This window comes from Eptesicus fuscus, chromosome 5 (genome assembly GCF_027574615.1).
Source record: "Eptesicus fuscus isolate TK198812 chromosome 5, DD_ASM_mEF_20220401, whole genome shotgun sequence".
In the NCBI taxonomy this organism is placed as follows: domain Eukaryota; kingdom Metazoa; phylum Chordata; class Mammalia; order Chiroptera; family Vespertilionidae; genus Eptesicus; species Eptesicus fuscus.
The window spans coordinates 51,945,325-51,965,679 of NC_072477.1; the positions used below are offsets into that span (position 1 = coordinate 51,945,325).

The window sequence follows — 20,355 nt, forward strand, 5'->3', positions numbered from 1 at the left end:
CACTGAGGATATTTTTTCCATTGATTTTTTTTAGAGAGAGTGAAACGGAGAGAAGGAGGGGAAAGGGAGAGAGAAAGAGAGAGAGAGAGAGAGAGAGAGAGAGAGAAACATCGATGTGAGAGAAACACATGGATTGGTTGCCTCCCACACATACCCAGACAGGGGCCTGGGATCAAACTTGCAACCCAGGTATGTGCCCTTGACCAGAATTGAACCTGTGACCCTTCGGTGTGCGGGCCAACACTCTAACCACGGAACACACCAGCCAGGGCAGCAATTCCACTTCTAAAAATAGATATTGAAGACATATTGGCCAAAATATGAAATGACTTAAACAGGATTTGTTTTTTTAGAAAACAAAACTCTATCATTCAGTGGCTGGTTAAATAAACCATGGTGCAGAGAGAAACCAAGATGGCGGCATAGGTAAACACCTAAACTGCTGCCTCGCACAACAATATCAAAACTACAACTAAAAGACAAAACGGACACCATCCAGAAACACAGGAAAGCTGGCTGAGTGGAAATTCTACAACTAGAAGGAAAGAGGAAAGCACATTGAGACTCAGAGGAGCTGCAAAAGGCTGAGGTATGGAGACGCGCACATGGAGAGGACGGGCGGCTGAGTGCACAGGCAGATGAGTGAGCGACTGGCTTTCTAAACTGGGAGGGAGACGAAAGCTCCCGACTGCGCTGAACTCCAGTCCCAGGTGAGACTCTGGGAAACCAGACTCATTCGGGGTGAATCTGGACTGTCAGGAAAAGAGAAAGCATACTGAGACTCAGGGGAGCTGCGGAAAGCAGAGGTCCAGAGGTGCGCACACGCATAGAGGACTGACTGCTGAGTGCACGGGCAGCTGAGTGCGCAGCTGGCTTTCTAAAGCAAGAGGGAGACGGAAGCTCCCAACTGTGCTGAACTCCAGTTTCGGGTGAGTTTCTGGGAACCCAGACTCATTTGGGGAGAAACTGGACTGTCTGACAGTGGGCAAAACTCGAGGGTGGCTTTCTCTCAGAGGTGCTTGCAGTGATTACCAAGGGACACTGAGACCCAGGGGCCTCATAGGGCAGGGCTGACGGGAAGCCAAGGTTGTCTGCTCCGCCCTGAGACTCCGCCCCATCCAAACTGAGCACAGAGGCTTTTGCAATTTTGCAAGTCTTGTCTCATAAGCCTGTCTCCATCACAGAAGTTCTCCCGGTGTAGACACAGCTGATCCTCACAGCCAATTGGCCTGGAGGTCAATTCCTCCCAGTGATACCAACAACAATCAAGACTTAACTACAACAAGGCTGTACACACAGTCCACAAAGGGGTGCACCAAGAGTATCCACCTCAGGTAACTGGGGAGGCTGAGCCACTGGACCCTATAGGACACCTACCACACAAAGCTACTCTACCAACGCAGGGAAGCAGCGAAATGCAGAGACAAAGAAACAGATTACAAATGAAAGAAATGGAGGAAAGCAAACGACTGGATATAGAGTTCAAAACCACGGTTCTAAGGTTTTTCAAGAATTTTCTAGAAAAGGCCGATAAATTTAGCGAGACCCTCAAGGATATGAAAAAGGACCAACTAGAAATTAAACATACACTGACTGAAATAAAAACTATTATACAGAGACCTAACAGAAGACTAGAGGAACGCAAGAATCAAGTTAAAGGTTTGAAATACAAAGAAGCAAAAACACTCAACCGGAAAAGCAAAAAGAATCCAAAAATTTGAAGATAGTGTAAGGAGCCTCTAGGACAACCTCAAGCATACCAATATCCTAATTATGGGGGTGCCAGAAGAAGAGAGAGAGCAAGATACTGAAAACCTATTTGAAGAAATAATGACAGAAAACTTCCCCCACCTGGTGAAAGAAATAGACTTACAAGTCCAGGAAGCACACAGAACCCCAAACAAAAGGAATCCAAAGAGAACCACACCAAGACACATCATAATTAAAATGCCAAGAGCAAAAGACAAAGAGAGAATATTAAAAGCAGCAAAAGAAAAAAAGTTAATTACCTGCAAGGGAGCACCCATACAATTGTCAGCTGATTTCTCAACAGAAACTATGCAGGCCAGAAGGGAGTGGCAAGAAATATTCAAAGTGATGAATAGCAAGAACCTACAACCAAGTTTACTTTACCCAGCAAAGCTATCATTCAGAATTGAAGGTCAGATAAAGAGCTTCACAGATAAGAAAAAGCTAAAGGAGTTCATCACCGCCAAACCAGTATTATATGAAATGCTGAAAGGTATTCTTTAAGAAGAGGAAGAAGAAGAAAAAGGTAAAGATAAAAATTATGAACAACAAATACATGTCTATCAACAAGTGAATCTAAAAATCAAGTGAATAAAAAATCTGAAGAACAGAATAAACTGGTGAATGGAACAGAATCAGGGGCATAGAAAGGGAGTGGACTGACAATTCTCGGGGGGAAAGCGGTGTGGGGGGTGTGGGAAGAGACTGGACAAAAATCGTACACCTATGGATGAGGACGCGGGGGGTGGGGAGGTAAGGTCAGAGGGTGGAGTGGGAACTGGGTGGAGGGGAGCTATGGGGGGAAAAAAGAGGAACAATTGTAATAATCTGAACAATAAATATTTATTAAATTAAAAATAATAAACCATGGTGCATCTTAGCACTGGATGTCTACCTAACCTTCAAGAAAAATGAAGATCTCGAAAACATTGATCTGGTGTATTATAAGGAATACATGGTCTGCTAGCATTGGTGTAAAATAGGTGAGGACATACGAATGCACACATATTTGCAAAAAAAAAAAAAATACTGCAAAGATAAAAACAAATCTGAATTAAAAAATAGTTACCATAGGGAAGGGGAGAAAATTAGATAGAGGATACAGAACAGAAGAAAGACTTTTCTGATAAAACTATATTACATAGGTTTAATTTTGAAAGCATATTTTACAGATTCAAAAAATAAAACTAAACCAAAATGGACAAAATCAGTAAATCTTAAAACTTGAAAACAAACTGAAATAAAGGATCTTAACTGTATAGTAAATGGGTGAAAATAATTAATTCAAGCATTTTAACAAGGTAATTTGATTATATTTTTTAGTGAAATGTATTATAAAGATAAACAGAATTGCAAAAAAAAAAAAAAAAAAAAACCCTCTCATTCACTAGGAAAATTGTTAGTAGTAATATCAGTATTGTTATTTTTAAACTAATATATTGTTAAACATCCTATATAATAAAGAGCTATATAATAAAGAGCTAATATGCTAGTTAGACTGAACAGCAGAATGACTGTCCAGACGACCTTCCAGACAAAGCCGGGGCTGCGAGGGCTGAGCCCCTTGCACAAATTTCGTGCATCAGGCAACTAGTATTTTATATTTGGAATCAAGATTTTTAGTGTAATAGAAAGAAATACAAGTATGAAATCAAAGAAGTAAAAAGAGTTTTATTAAATTTGAAATAAAAATATCAGTAGGAACTCATAATCTTTTATTTCCTTTTATTAAATATGCATTTCCTAACTTTTTCCATGGAGAAAACTTAGAAACAATAACAATAAACACATAATATATGCTGATTGTGGTCTCTAAATACCATTCCTGAGCAAAAAGACACAGGACATCTTGAAGGAATGGCTCTTTTCATGGGGCAAAAATATACTAAATGAACCCAGACACCTTGTTATGCTTGAAAACAAGGACATGAAAGCTTTTCCCTGGGCCAAGGTTGGGACAATTTGAGCATCAAAAAGAATAATGAATGGAATTGAATGGAAATATACATATACATATATATATATACATGAGTATTTTATGATTCATCAGAAACAAAACAGCAACTACTCGTTGGACACCATTAGAAGTGAAAGGGCACAACCTCTTATTTACAAACTTGTCAATTTAGAGGAAAGAATAGAGCATTTATCCTGCCTTTCTTGTACAAACTGCATTTTGAGATGACTAAAAAGTCCTAGTCTATGAGGGGAAAAGCTGTACTTTTCAGAAGAATTCCCGTTAATAAATGGAAAAAGATTAGAAAATTTAAAAAAAAATTAAAAACAAAATAGAAAAAGAATAAATGAGAAAATCACCATTATGCAATCCCCATGAAAAAACTGACTCAAGCAACCACCATGGATAGATGAAAGCGTGAGGGGCAAAGCTGATGAGGAACTTTACAACTGCTTCAGGCTGCCACCATCTGAATCCATGATCAACCTTAGCATCATTAAAAGTGGGACAACCATACACTGCATGCCCCAAATGATGCAAAATGAATCATACAGCACCACTATGAAGTATGCTTGCTTCCCCTCACACACAAAAAGTTGAAACTGAATCTAGGAGAGCTTCTAGAGCAAATAAGGAAAGAAAAAGTCAAATCCAGAATGTGGGAACTTTTATAGGACAACCAACTCAAGGTCCCTGGTGGGGGTAAAACTGGTGGCAGTGGGGGGGGGGTCGGGGGTAAAAGGAGGGCAGCAGGTTATAGACTAAAAAACTTTAGGAACATAATAATCAAATGTATTGGACCTTCTCTGTGTGCTGATTGGACCAAAGCATCAGTAAAAGACATTTTAAAGACATTTCAAAAAAATATTATCACAGATTGGTTTATTCAATGATACCCCGGAATTACCATTAATTTTGTTAAGTGTGACAATGGCATTATGATTATATAAGAAAAAGTCCACATGTTTTAGAGATGCATGGTGAAGTATATAAGAAACATATGCAGGATGTCTGGGATTTGCTTTAAAATAATTACATGAAGGGGCGGGGGAGAGGAAAAGAAGAGACAAATAAAGCAAATATTGCCACATTTTACTATTTGTTGAATCTGGGTGGTGAGTCTAGAAAACTTCATTGATTATTCTCTCTGTCCTAAGTGCATTTGACATTTTCATTATAAAATATTTTAAATTCCACTCAGTATAAAGAAATATAACCCTCCAACATGAAAGCAAACCTTACAAAATAGACTATACGAATCACACTTAAGAAAAATGTCCAATGTTGATAATAATTAAAGAACTTAACAATTTGAAAGAGTAATGAGGTATCCTTTAATACCTATTAAATTTGCTCCAAACTATTGACTAAAGAAATCAGTGTTGGAAGGGGTGGGAGGGACAGCTACTCTCATGTGTTGCAGGTGGCATTGTAAATTAGAATGACCCTTTGGGCAATTTAGCAATAAATATTAAGAGCCATAAAGCTGTTCGTACCCTTTGACCCACTAATCCCACTCCTGGGAATTTATCCTAAGGATATAATTCAGATGTAGGAAAAAAAGTTATATATACAAAGATGTTCTTGCTCCTATTATTTATAATAGAGAAAATGGAAATAACCTTAATGTCTAGCACTAAAGGAATGGGTAATAAATTATGGGATATCAATTGGATGGAATATATTACACCAACGCTAAAAACAAATATATTGCAAAATGGGAACATGTTTATCAAAAACCCAGAGGGATAGAAAAGCAAAAGTTGACAATGACAAAGGTAAAAGCTGGAAGAGAAGTTAGATAAACTAAATCAGTCTGGGGTTGGGGTAGGATTATGGGCAAAACAAAAAAGTTATATTGTTTAAATTTCCTTCAATGTTTGTAGGAAAATTTTTCAAAAATCATCCTTATAATGGTGTTCCTTTTTCATCCCTTCCTTTAGAGTTTAAGGTTTTTAAAAGCAGACTTTTAAAATCTTAAATGATAGGTAAAATGGGTCCTGAAATGAACTAAAATGTTCCAGGAAGGTCAGAGGCAATATGTCATCAAATAACCTAAAGTAACATAGAAAGTAACTTCGCACACACACGTTTCCCTGTCTCTGAAGTAATCAGAGGGGTTTGTGAGTCAAGAGAAGAAAGAGGTGCGGGAAGGGCACCCTAATGAACAGCTCATGGGAGCATTCTAATTTAAAAAAGGGAATAAATACAAGGCAAGATGTCATCTGCAGAGAGCTGAGGGGAGCATTCTGAGCATTCCAAGGGACGAGAGGGTTGGTTCTAACGAGGCCCCTCATTCTCAGGAGAGAGGACAGGGTGCGGGTGGATTTGGGGTGCTCAAGTTTCTGCCCAGGCTCATGTTTGTCAGCAGCTGATGCCTCACGAAGCGACGTGCTCTTGAGCTGAAGGAAAGCTGTGCGTGCACCTGTCCTTTCGGCCTTGAGCGTTTCGTACAGAAGCACCTTGTACAGTACCTTCTGTGACCAGGGTCGGCTTGTTCAGATTAGGAAAAAAGGGCAGTAAGACTGGCAGGCAGGGCGTGGCAGGTGCCAGCTTTGAATCCCTGCTTAGTCTGCCCTGGAGCCTGCCCCTTGGAGCACATCCCAGGCCCTCTCCCAAGTGAGAAGGTAACGCTTCTAATATAAGCTGACTTGCCTGCTTCTGGGTTTGATAACGTTACAGGTAACAACTGACTTCCAAATATGACTCTTGAGCCACAATGACTAAATCACACATTTGTGTGGAAAATGGTGCTATTTTTGACTGCCCACTTCAAAGAGCTTTGAAATATTGTCTCAAAAAGCACCTAGCATACGATAAACACTCAAAACATTAGCTACTACTACCGCATTACTGCAATTTCTCACTCAGACTGTGAGCTCCTTGAGAGTAAAGACCTTGGTCACCTTTATATTCTCAATGAAGGAATGAATCAATGAATCCATCCACCCATCTCTGAACAATCCATCCCTAGACTTCTGGGGAGGAATTGTCTGGAACAGACTCTTGGAGAACTTGATGAACCCAGGTGAACATGTCCCCTCAAAATCAGGGGCCGCTCAAAATCCAGGGTGCCGTGCAGCTTGTAAGTGAAATCCATGTGGTACCTTTGCCCTCACTTTTTGACGTGCTTAAGCTTACAAATTTGACCTTCAACAGGTTTATGTGCCGTCGTGGAGCAGCATTTAGGTCCACCTGTCGTGAGGTGGTGGTAAATGAGCCAGGTTACCAGGCTCTAATCAGGGCATCCGGAAATGAGAAATTAGAAGCACTCGCTCTCCAGACCTCACCTACTTTATCTATACCAGAAGGTAATCTTGTTGCAATAGTTACATTGAAATATACAATTGTAGGCCCCCTTATAGAACAAAAGGAAAAAACCCATCTTGGTAAAATCTGGAACCTTTTAACAGATGTTAATAGAATCTTTTCTAATTTTTGTCTTCATGAGCATGGTTTTTGGTAACTCAAACTGAATAAATGTCTTGCAGCCTAATTGCTCAAGCAGGATATTAGTTCTCTAAGACTACAGGCCAGTTTGATATTTAAGGAGGAGAGGAGGTCTTAGGACTGATAATGGCTTTTCTTCACATTAGTCACCATTGAGTGGCCTGCCTAGGTGACCTGGGTTAAGCAGCCCCTCTTATCCACAGCCACACCCTGGAATCCACTCTGGGCGGAGCTTTTACAGAAAAAACAACTTCTAGGCTCTCCCCTGAGAGATGCTGAATATCACTCTCCTGCTTAAAAACCCACCCAAGCTTCTAATATTCAAACTTCCTAGCATGGACATCCAGCCCTCTGCTGTGGTCCCACTCTATCTCCCCAGTTTCGTGTCTTACCTGTCCTGTCTCACAATGAATCCTACAGAAAAGCCACTCCATCCTCTCAACACTCCATGGACACAGAATGGTCCTACCTCCATCCCTTGGCACGTGCTGGCGCCATACTCCCTCCCCTTCCCCACCAGAAAACCTCCCTCTGTCATGAAGAACTCAACAGTCACCTCTCACCTGTCTTCCCAAGTCCCTCAGGCTGGCCTTGTGTCTCCCTCTTCTGTTCTACCTCGGCCCTCCCAGCAAACCCGTTAGGACAATCACTGCCATTTACCATCCTTTATTCACATCTTGCCCTTGCACGAGACAGCAAACCCACCTGGGACAAATGTTCAGTGTATCAATTATCTTATAGGAAAGAGCAGTTCTCTGAGGAGATGAAACCACCCTTATCAATCCACACGTCTTTATAAACTGCTTTGGAAATAGATTGCTAGGGAAAGGATTCCTCCCAATTTGTTTCAAAAAGAGCTTATGTGTCAACCAGATCAAAATGAAATTGTACAAAAATTGAGTGAAGTCCTGTTATGTATGGATCCATACAACCCTGGAGGTTGCAAGGCTCTCAGCTTCCTGGAGGTTTTTTCCATTAGTGACAGATGCGTGGGACACGGGTTGTTTTGTGCTAGACGACAGAAGGTGATACAGGCCTGTAATTAGAACTGTGAGGATAGCACCCAATTGTGCAAGACTCGTGAAACATAGCTCAATATTGAGGTTGGGGATGTGGACAGAAATGAAGAAATGTAAGAAATGGCAGCAGCAAGTAAGTATTAAATGCTAGATAGCACTTGATGTGGTTTTTTAAAGAAATTGTGCTTGGGATGCTTTCTTTTACCAGCTGGTGACTGACAATATGCACATATCTGAAAAATGCCTTATTTAAAACAGGAAACATGCTGAATGGAGTATGATACTAGGAGTTATGTTATTTTTTGTTTGTTTACTAATAAGTTTATGATATTGTTTATTTTCTTTGAAATTTGTTTTATTTTGTTTTTATTCTAATTTTTAAAATATATTTATTGAGCCAAAACCGGTTTGGCTCAGTGGATAGAGCGTCGGCCTGCGGACTGAAAGGTCCCAGGTTCGATTCCGGTCAAGGGCATGTACCTTGGTTGTGGGCACATCCCCAGTAGGGGGTGTGCAGGAGGCAGCTGATCGATGTTTCTCTTCCATCGATGTTTCTAACTCTCTATCCCTCTCCCTTCCTCTCTGGAAAAAATCAATAAAATATATTTTAAAAATATATATATTTATTGAATTTATTGAGGTTAATAAAATTTTATTGGTTAATAAAATTATATAGGTTTGAGGTGTACAATTCTACAACGCATCATCTGTATATTGTATTGTGTATTCATTACCCCAGGTCATCTCCTATCACCACGTATCCTCCCTTTACCTTCTTATGCCGTTTTCATTCTAATTTTAGGAATAACCAATTAAATAAAGCCCACAGGTGCTTTTATTCAAAACCGGGGTATGAGGGTGGTGTGTGGTGGTAGGAAGTTCCCAACCTCTATCAGCAACACGCCTGCCTTTTTACTCCTTCCCGTGGACCCTCACTTAGACACACTTCCTGCTTTAAACCGCGCTGATAAAGAAACAAATCCTTTTCCCATTGCAAGGCGCTGATAAAGAAACAAATCCTTTTCCCATTGCAAGGCAGATCAGAGAAGAAGAAGTGCCAACCGCAGCTTCTCATCAAAATGAGATCATCAGGGTTCTGAATTCTAGGTCAGAGTAAAGCAATATGACACTTTATGGTGAGTCCCTGTAGACTTTTCACAGGACATTATAAGCGGTGAGATGACTTGAAAATTTCACAAGAAAATAACTCGAGGATCCCCATTATTGTTTTCAAAATGCCTAGAGGTCCAGTGAACCAGGGAACTGCCCAGGGCAGGGATGGGACAGGCCTGGCAGGAACCTTCCAGAGCTCACTCAGGCTTCAGCACCTTCTCTCTCCCTCGGCTTCCTCTTGTCCTGACAGGGCCTTGTTTTCAACCCAAGCCTCTTGTGATCTGGCAAACGGTGGTCTCCATTTCCCGCAACAAAACAGGGAGCACGCAGGACCCTCCTGCACCCTCCATGAAAAATGGGGATAAGCCGCATTTTGCACTCTTTCTCCTGAAAAGGTATGTGTGTTTTTAATTTTTTCCTACAGTTTCTCTTAATTCTATTCTACAAGTCTTGTGACATTGTCATTTCACAGTAATGCGTTTTAAAGTGCATCCTCCTCCATAAAGACGACCGCAGTAAGAATTTTAAAAATAATAAAGTTACCCTCTTTTCCTGAGAAATAATAAAGCATAGAGAAATACGGCACAGCCGGAACCCGGCCTGCACTAATGCGGCCTGAAAGGACAGCTTTAAAAGGACAAGGAAAATGGTACATTATCTCATTTTGGGGGGAGTGAAGGAAATGAATTAAGGCCACAACAAAATGAAACTGAAAAATTGCTAAATGAAGCTCTGAGTGGGGAAAATGAAAAATCAATGAAGGGACGGAGGGAAAAAGGTACATTTTTCATCTTCATGGGCTTGATTGGGTTTGCAGAAATTCATTTTCAATTAATGTGTCTTGTGGCATTCAGCCAGGCTGGATATGAACAGGGCACATATTTTAATCAATTTTTTTCTATTAAGTTTGAAGTTATATATAATAATAGAACTATACCATTCAAAAGGATCAGTTGAAACTGGCTTCTGAGGTAAAATAATCTGATTTGGTTTGATTTCTATCTTATATTAACGATAACTCAACTTCTCCTGGAGAAGAGCGACCCGAGTCTCCTGGCGCCTAACCGTGACTGGGCTGTATACACATCAGGGAAGGATGGGTAAACTGGCCCTGCAACCTGCATGCATTCACGGGGAAGGAAGAAAGAGGGGTGCACTGGGTACCGGGGCTTTTGCTGGGCTAGCTCATTATTCTCAGAAACAACCCTAAGAGCGGTCATCCCCAAACAGGAGGAAACTGAGGTTCCTAGAGTTGCATCATCGCTCATCCCTCAACAGTCACCTGTGATCACCTCTGCGGGGGACCCAGTGTCAGGTGCTGAGCGAGGAATACTTCGTCTCCACCCTCACAGAAAAACATCCCCGGGAGGAAGGCCGGCAGTAAATGGAGAAAGAAATGCAAAAGTGGGTGCAATAAAGCGAGCAGACAGAGGGATGTTAGGTACCCCCCTGAATATGGAATGCACCTGCCGGCTGCTGATGGGGAGAGGAAAAGGTTGAGAACACAGGGCTAACGACCCGCTCACCCCAGCTTGCAGGGACTTTCCAGGCTTTAGCACTGGAATTCTCACGTTGCCAGGAACTTCTCTGTCACAGGCAAATCAGCACAGTGGTCACCCTGGAGCTTGAAGCTGGCAGGCCTGCAATCCAAACCCACATCCTCTGACGGCAAGGCTCTTTCATTCACACCACACTGATGTTCAGAGGTTGCCTCCACCCTCCCTGGGTGACAACCTATCGCTGCAATGCTGCCCAGAAAGGAGGCAAAGCTGGGAAGAAATTCTGGGGCCCTAAGTCTTGAAGACTGTTCTTTCTCTTCTGTGACTTTAGAGGAGGAAGGTGGGATGGAGAAGAGGGTGCTATAAGCGTCTCTGTCCCTGTGCTTTCCTCAGTGGATGCAGGATCAGGGGCAAAAGACCACACACTGAACAGGAATATCCAGGGAAAGAATCACTGGAGGTAAATGCAATGATATATGTATACAGAAGTACTCAGTTCCATACCTGACACAAAGCTGGAGCTAAAAAATAAAAGTTCCTCAGAAAGCCAAGAGACATATGAAAAATGCTCAAAGTCACTATTCACCTGAGAGATGCAAATCAGAACGACAATGAGATATCACCTCACACCTGTCAGAACGGAGGGTGGGTGGGAAGAGATCAACCAGTGAACTTGTGTGCATATATGCATAACCCATGGACACAGACAATGGGGTGGTGAAGGCCTGGCGGGGAGGGGGACAGGAGCAGGCTGGAAGAGATTAATGAGGGGAAAAGGAGGACCTATGTAATACTTTCAACAATAAAGATTTAAAAAATAAAATAAAAGTTCCTAAAGTTCAAGGGCGCTGAATATGGGCCCTCACCTGCACTGGCCAGGACTATCCTGGGAGCTTCCTAGCTGCCCTTCCTTCCCCTTCTCCCCTCCCCCAATGGCCCAGCACCCCCTAAAGAGCCATTAGGAATTGACAGTGAAGCAATAAAGGACATTCTCTTGGCTTAGTGCTGATAACCCACCACAACTGGCCTCAACCCACATTTCCAGCCTCTTCATTAGGATTCCCTCCCACAGTCCAGACAAAGTAGATTAGTGCTCCCTGAACTCACCCCCACTTACTGGTCTCCATGTTTTCGGTTTTTGTTTATTCCATATCTTGTCTGGCATGTCCTTTTCCACCCACTCAATCCCAGCCTAGAAATTTCCAATCCATCCTGCAAGACTGGGTCAAATATCACCTCCTCCCTAAAGACTCCCGCCCACACTGGAATTAGTGGGCATGCATTCTACCAGTCACTCCTCACAACCACCTCTGTAGCAGTTGCTGTGTCATCATTTCCATTTTGTCAGTAAGGAAACAGTGTTGGAAAGAATGAGTAACTCACTAAAGATATAAAGCCCACCCAGGAACAGAAGCAAGACACAAACTCAGATTTCATGTATTACTCGACGTCTGTGAGCTTAACTACTGTTGTCTCCTGGTTCTGTGCCTCGGCACCCAGATCATACCCCTGTGTACGACATCACATTCTGCCTTGAGTTCTCACAGGTTTTAATGTCAACCAGAAAGCCCTTTGAGGGCATCCATCGGACCTGGCTCGTCACCCGCACCCCCACTCCTGACCCTCAGAACTGGGTTTCCCGCAGACTTTAGCACAAGGGCAGGAGTGCAGAAATATTTTTTAATGTATATTTTTTATTGATTTCAGAGAGGAAGGGAGGGGGAGCGAGAGGTAGAAACATCAATGATTGGCTGCCTCCTGCATGCCCCACTCAGGGGATCGAGCCCACAACCCAGGCCCTGAACGGGTACTCAACCGTGACCTCTTGGTTCATAGCTCGGCACTCAACCACTGAGCCATGCCGGCTAGGCGAGAACAGACATATTTAAAGACAGTGGCACAAGGGAAACATCTCCAGCTTGATAGAGGTGGCATGAAAAAAATCAGTGGGGCAAGGATGGACCATTCAATTAATGCTGTTAGAGAAACAAGCTTTCCATGTTCTCCCACTCCCCCCACCCAAAAAAAAAAACCACAGAGCCCTATTCATATCACATATACAAGAAATAAATTCCACATGGATTATTATTTATTTGTTCAATAAATATTTATTGAGCATCTCCTCTAGGTCAGTGACTATTTCAGATTTAGAGATACAGCTATGAACAAACCAGACAAAAGCAACTGCCCTCGGGGAGCTTACATTCTAGTGGAGGGAAACAGAACAAATAAATAAACAAAACAGATAAGTGTAGGACGTATTACAAGAAATAGGATAGATAGGTATGGAGAAAAAGTAAGAGAAGGTATGAGTGGGTGGGTGGGGGTTGTAATTAAAGACCTGGAGATAAAAACAGAACTCTAAAACTATTATAAAAATATCCTTATGATAAACAAAAAAGACACACAGCATCACACAAAAAGTTGGTAACTTTATACCAAAATTAAAAACATGTATATTACACCAGACACCATAAACAAATAAAACACACTGACTGGGAGAAGATAATGGCATCAAAATATTTTTGATAAATTATGAATATTGATAGTATACAGAGTTCCTACAAATCAAGAGGGAAAAAAAGATAAACAACCAAAGAGAAAAATAAACAAAGACATGAACTGCCAATTCATAGACATGAAGCCTGAATGGTCAATAACCTTGTGAAGACACTCAACTCGCCAGTCGCAATGAGTAGTAATCAGGCTGATGCAAATTAAAACCCAAACAAAGAGATACCATTTCACAAATGGCAACAATTATAGCCCAACAGTGCCAGGAGGTGTGAGGATGTGGAGAAATCCACCTTCTCACCGTGATGGGCGGAAGTGTATGTTTGCTTTGGAGATCAATGGGCAGTACCTGGCAAAGGTGAAACTGTGCCAACCCCAGGCTCTGGCAATTCCTCCTCTAAGTATATTTCCCAATTTGAGAAGCACAGAGACATGTTTGGCATTGTTTGTAAAAGAATAAAAATTTGGAAAAATGCTTAACGTCGATCATTAGGATACAATATCCTATATTTACATAGTGGAATATTAGAGAGCCACTAAAACGAATAATTTAGATCTATGTGTAACAACATCAGAAACAAAACTGGGACAAGAACTTGCAAAATATATACAATAAATTTTACTTATTTACATAGTATAAATAAAAATGTACATACATCTTTTATCGATAAACTAAGATATATGCTGATAATAGACACATATGTAGGTAGTAAAGGCATCGACACATGATCTGCATAGAGACCAAATTGCCTCTGAGGAGGGAGGGATGGGGGAGAAGGAAAAAGATCAGAACTGCAGAGGGATAAAAAAAGAAACTCCCCTTTGTCTGTACTGTTTTCTTTTATTTAGAAAAATCTGAAATATATGCCAAAATGTTAATATTTGTCAATTCTAGAGGAGAGTCCCAATGTTTTTGTTTTAATAATTCTCTATAATTTTCTGCATTAAAAATTTTTCCCAATTAGAAATACAGAAGAAGCAAAGAATGAATGCTGGTTTTGGAATCAATGAACCCGAGACCAACATCTTTTGCTAAGAGATGGATGGCTACTTATTTTTTAAGACACTAAGTCTCAGTTTCCTATGCCAAAAAAAATTGGGCTAATAATACCTTCCATAGAGGTTTAGTGTGTGTGGGACTGTGAGGTCTACACGCGTTGCCTTGAAACCTGAGAAACACCCAGTAGGCGGTAGTCACGTGGACAGGAGCACAGCCTCACATACTCTCTATGGGAAGATCGTGGGCACCTGGGCTTTAAGAAATATTGCAGAGCCAACTAGAAACAATCTCAACAAAGAAAGTGGGTTCAGTGACAGTGACAAAGAAAAGACCTTCTCCCTTGAAAGGACAATCTGTATGGTGAATACATGTATCAGTACATGTCATACAATGAGACTGCGGTAATCCTTTCAATAATGCATAGAAGAAAAGGCTCCCACACATATGAGCTTTCTGATACCTTCTAAAAACTACATTTTAGATAAAGTATCTAAGATTTTAAAATAAAGACATGAGTAATACAACATTAAACACTAGGATCTGAAACTATAACATTCTAATTTACTATAAATATATTCTGCCTCAAATTTCTGAGTAGCACCTCTTTTGGGTGGAAGCCTGAGTGTCCATGAGACAAAACTGTAGCCTTAAGAGCCGAAAGCTAATGATCCAGTTAAGGGGAGGAGCATGGGTCGGGTGCAGCAGAATGTGAACACCTAACTCAGGTGTGACAGGCAATAAGTCAAGTTCACACCATATCACAATACTGGCAGCAAAGTGTGAACTGGACACAGGCACAGGAGGAAGGGGCAGGTGGAGGGAGGTCCTGTCAGGCCAGTTGGTGATCTCCAGGTCAAGGAGATCACCAACTGGCCGAGGAGCTAGGGCCAGTCCTAGGGGGACGTGGATGAGGCGCCGAGGGCATAACATATTGGAGGCTCTCAGGGTCCTGCACACAATCAAGGCCCCACTCTCTGCACAAAATAAAGCCTAGCTGGCCTCCAAGGACTGTCTGTCACCCACAAGAGGGAAGAAACTCTAAGGGCAGGACAGCACACAGTTCTGGGAGAAAGGCTCACCTCAATGATCCACTTTCTCTACAAGTCATGACATTTCCGTTTCATTTTCTCTTCCTTCCTTCCTTCCTTCCTTCCTTCCTTCCTTCCTTCCTTCCTTCCTTCCTTCCTTCCTTCCTTCCTTCCTTCCCTCCTTCCTTTTTGAAACTGGGTAATGAATCTATGCCTCCAGAACAAATGCTAGGAACTTTTCCACCAGAGACTTAAAAAAACATGAGGGTAGTGAAGGTATGTAACCCTATAAACAGTGTAGGTTTCAACACTAGAGTGACATCTGGGTCAGCAAATCTCAAATTTGACTCAAATCTCCCTAGCAGAAGTCTGAGTTCCCAGCAGAGTATCTGGGGACCTGCACTGAAACAGGATACCAAGGTAGGTTAACTGCATTAACTAATCCAGGAATTTATTCATCTGCTTCCTTTCCCATCCACTGCCTGCTTGCTTGCTTAAGCTGGACAGAAGCATCTCAATGAAAGCCCAAAGGCAACTATTGACAAGAAAGCATCTACCTGTCCACCTTGCCGTGAAGAAGTGGTGGGAGTGGAGAACATCAAATTGACGCTGTCCCCTTAATGAACTCACTCCATTAACCCAGTCTACTAGCGTAGGTGGGCTAACATCTCCCACTGGTTATTATTACCACCACCACTGCTGCTGCTACTAACTAGATTTAAGCAACACTACATTTTGATGAGATACCGGCACCCTATAAAAATAAAGCAGGCACGAAGCATATTTCACTTCAATATATTTCAGCCTAATACATGTCTCTCATCATCAGATATACTTCTCCTTTTCATGAAGTTAGTTGAACTGTCTACTCAGGCAAAATGCCTGTGGTGATAGAAGTCAACCAAACTCTCCTTAACCAACAGGAAGAGTGCTAAGTTGACTAGTGCTGTTGATCTCCACTCAGAGAGGACATCGCTGGGCCACCACTCACAGATAAATAAAAGCAAACTACATGGACACTCGGCTGCTTCTGTGTTTTCTGGGGTGTGATCTGGTGGGAGCACTGGAGGTCTTCAAGCCCACTTCCCGTCTCCTTAGCAGGGTCCTCGGCAGCTTCTCCATACGCAAGGCTCCATTCTCCAGGACCTGATGATCAGCCTCCACCTGGCACTTTCCAAATTATATTTAGGACTATTTTTCATCGTGGCTCCTTCTTTGATGTCTAGGAACTCAAGTTTCTAAAAAATGGTCTGTGGATCTTTGAGCCCTCTTGACTCTGCAGTGTGAGGCTGTAGGAGTTGAGGTTACAGTATGTGGTGTTTCCACAAATAAGAGCCCTACATGGTCAAGTGTTCCTTTTAATAGGTGTCCTTCCTGTTTTGTTCATCGGCTCATCAGATACATGCCACCTCTTCCCAGCAGAGAGTGCAAGTGTTCTTCTAATCACGAACAATACAAGGAATCGCTTCCAACCCAGGGCAGGCTACCATTTTATCATCTTCCAAAGAGCCGGAGACTAAATCTGGAGAAGAGCTCGTGGGACATGATCTGGAAACAGTTGAATTGGGTGGATTAGGGTTGCGGGCTCAGTGCTGTGGCTCCTTCCCCTACCCCCATTTGGCTAATTATCAGTGTTGGAGATTACACGGAATCCTCTCAACACAGGGCACTTGGCAAAAATGTACTTTTGTGTTGTACATTTCAGCACAACACAGGATAATTTCAAAATAAATTGCTAATACATGGCTGATCCATTTAAAATGGAAGATTCTTGAGATGTAGAGAATTGATTTTTTAAAACTGCTTTGTGTATAGCCCTGGCCAGTGTAGCTCAGTTGGTTAGGCATCATCCCGTGCACCAAAAGGTTGCCAGCTTAATTCCCGGTCAGGGCACATGCCAGGGTTGCAGGCTCGATCCCCAGTAGCGGACATGTGGGAGGCACGTGATCGATGTTTCACTCTCACAGAGATGTTTCTGTCTCTCCCTCTCCCATCCCCTCTCTCTAAAAATCAATAAAAAAATATTTTTAAAATGTGCTTTGTGTATAAATATTCTACTCAAAGGACAGATGGCTAAGCTCGAATGCAGCACAAAGCACAGGAGGAGGAAGAAGGTTACCCAAAGATCCATAAGATTCCCAAGGAGAGAAGGGCAGTCCTGTGTATTGGTCAAAAAATCAACCCAGTGGCTTTTGCTTTTAACCCATTTAACTTTACCTTTGGTATTCACAGCAAGAACCCACAAATCAGTAGTAGTAGTAATAATATTATTATAATAATAGCAGCTAATATTTATTGGGTATTTCCTATGTTCCAATGAATATGCTGTATTTTCTATAGGGTTGATCCTTAACACAGATTTGAACTGTGCAGATCCACTTATAAGCAGATTTTTTTCAATAAATACTTAAAATATAGTTTCTTCTCCTTATGATTTTCTTAATAACATTTTCTCTTCTCTAGCTTCATTTATTGTAAGAATACAGTATATAATACATATAATATACAAAATATGTGTTAATCAATTGTTTCTGTTATAGGTAGGACTTCCAGGCAACAGTAGGCTATTAGTAGTTAAGTTTGGGGGAGTCAAAAGTCATACACGAATTTCAGACTGCACAGGGCAGTGGTCGGCAAACTCATTAGTCAACAGAGCCAAATATCAACAGTACAATGATTGAAATTTCTTTTGCGAGCCAAATATTTTAAACCTAAACTTCTTCTAACGCCACTTCTTCAGAACAGACTCGCCCAGGCCGTGGTATTTTGTGGAAGAGCCACACTCAAGGGGCCAAAGAGCCGCATGTAGCTCGCGAGCCGCGGTTTGCCGACCACTGGCATAGGGTAACCTACACGTTATTCAAGAATTAACTGTACATTACCTCATTTAACTCTTACAAAAAATCCTCTCGGATATATACTGTTATTAACCTTGTTTTACAGACAAGAAACTAATAACTTTTTGAAGGTCCCACAACTAGTAAATGCAAGCATGTCTGCTTCTAGGAAGTCCATGCTCATCTCCAGTTTAGATAGCTTTTACTATAAACCCATAAAGTTCACTCCTCCCTCTAACTTACTTCTCCAGGGTTTCTAACGCAGGGGGTGCATACAGATGTGGGGCCTGGGAGGTAAGTTATGGGGATTTGAAAAAACACAAGAGAAGCCCAGCTTTGCTGGCTGGCTCAAGAGCCAGAAACTAGTAACTCAAACCTCAACTCCTCGAAGAGCTACTCATCATCTATTCTCCCTCATCCAATTTGTCTCCTAAAAAAGCTGTAGAGTTGTAACAAGAAATTCACTCTTTAAAAATCTAAAGGATGATAATCAAATACTTTCAAAACCATTTCTTAGGAAATGCAAAAAAGTTCTGCCTCGTCTTGCACGTGAGACGAAGTCATTGTTAATACTCTTATTTCAACAAGGTATCGTGTGCTTTTCTTTCTAAGGAAGGCCAGTGTGGCCAAAAGTAAGGACTTCTGTGTAGACAGAAGTAATTTAAACCAGGGCAAGGCCGTACATGTGCACACACACGCACTGCGGGAAGAGGATCCATGCGAACCACGTTTGGTCTCTTTGTTAGTGGTAGTTCTCGGCTTCCACTGGAATTGGATTCTGTCCCTTTAACCTTTTGCACTCGGATGTTGAGTGTGACTCGACACGGTTAGCATCGGTAGCAGGAATCGAGAAAAAAGCAAGCGAGTGCAAAGGGTTAAGTCTCTATTATCTGTTTAACAAGTGTGCCTAAATATACCTGCCTTAGTAACAACATCTCTCTAGGTGGCCATGGATAGCCTCTGGGAAGTTTTATTGCCTGGACACCACCAGGCCAGCAGAGCTATTAAGAGTGAGCCATCGATGGGGCTGATGGTACTTCAGACCGGCACACACTTGGACCAGCCTCCCACTTCAGTGCTCCTGGTCCCTGCTGCCCGGTCTCCCGCACTTTCTTCCCTTGAGCCCTTCCTACCAGCTTTACTGCCAGCTTCTCACCTCAGGCACAACAGCTCCTGAGGGAGGCCGGCTAAATGCGCTGATGGCCTGAAAAACCCAGCATGGAAACGCATGCCACTGTTTTAAGAACCCGGAACATCGGTTGTATAATGGAATCTTGTGGGGCTTAAAAACCAACCAAAAGCACCCCCCCAATCGCCAGTCCCTCCCTCCTACTCCCATCTGCTGGGTTCTGGAATTTTTTAAGGCTTCCCCGTGATTCTAATGCGCTGCCTGCATTAGAAAAATCGATTCCTTGCACCTGTGCACTCATTAAACATCTAAATTATACAAGGGGGTCAGGGGTGCAATTGCTTTCTGCAAAAGAAAACTCTAAGGAAAAATGCCCTCTCTGGAACTGAAAGGAAACCTCTTCAGACATTTGCTTTTGGAAGAAACATTTCACCCATCACAAACACAATGGGAAATTAGAAGAAGGCCGTGATGAAACGAAAGGATGCCTATGATTGAGGCAGAAAAGGTAAAGGAACTCTTATTAAAGTACTATGTATTCAGCTGAATAATATCATTGCCCACTGGCAAAAATGTAAGTCTACCCTTTTTGAGGGCAAATGAGAATTTGCTCTTTCCTCCAGCTAATTTCCCCTTGGCAGAAAAACCGCTGTGGTTGGCAGGAGACCGGGCCTTGGTGAGCACAGGTAAAGAGGTGAGAATGACCCTCTGAAGGGCCAACTAAAGACTTAACACTTGAAGATGTGTCAGGGTTCCGCCCTGCCCTTGGCTCCTCCTTGAGCCCCGGGTTCCTTTCATGGCAAGCTCAAGAATGCAGCCTGACTGAGGCACAGGACCTACCCCCAGTGCGGCTTTTCAACAGAAGCAGGACACCCCAGCAGGAGGGTCACTCTGGAACTCGGATGACACCACTGGGGAGATCCAGAGCCACACCTGCCCCTCCCCACCTGTCCCAGCCCTGCACGGAGAGTGCCGGCGGGTAGCTAGTGGACAGATGGATGAGTGAATTTCCCCAGAAGAGCTATTTCTTTCAGTCCCTCTATATTTTCTGGCAAACCTT

At 42.3% G+C, this 20,355-nt stretch overlaps 1 protein-coding gene across 4 annotated transcripts in view; it reads right to left on the minus strand.

Annotated features, from left to right (window-relative positions):
* The window catches only part of MYZAP (myocardial zonula adherens protein), a 92,091-nt gene that overhangs the window by 22,200 nt on the left and 49,536 nt on the right, over nt 1-20,355 (minus strand). Inside the window, exon 11 of one of the 4 annotated variants that reach the window (XM_054716198.1) lies at nt 13,202-14,053. The exons of 2 other annotated variants lie outside the window; for them this stretch is intronic. In XM_054716198.1, coding sequence (XP_054572173.1) covers nt 13,925-14,053 — 129 coding nt within the window. In that variant the 3' untranslated portion in view covers nt 13,202-13,924. Of the gene's footprint in view, nt 1-13,201; nt 16,878-20,355 lie in introns of those variants that run through there. One more of the 4 variants, XM_028147827.2, reaches the window with a different exon arrangement.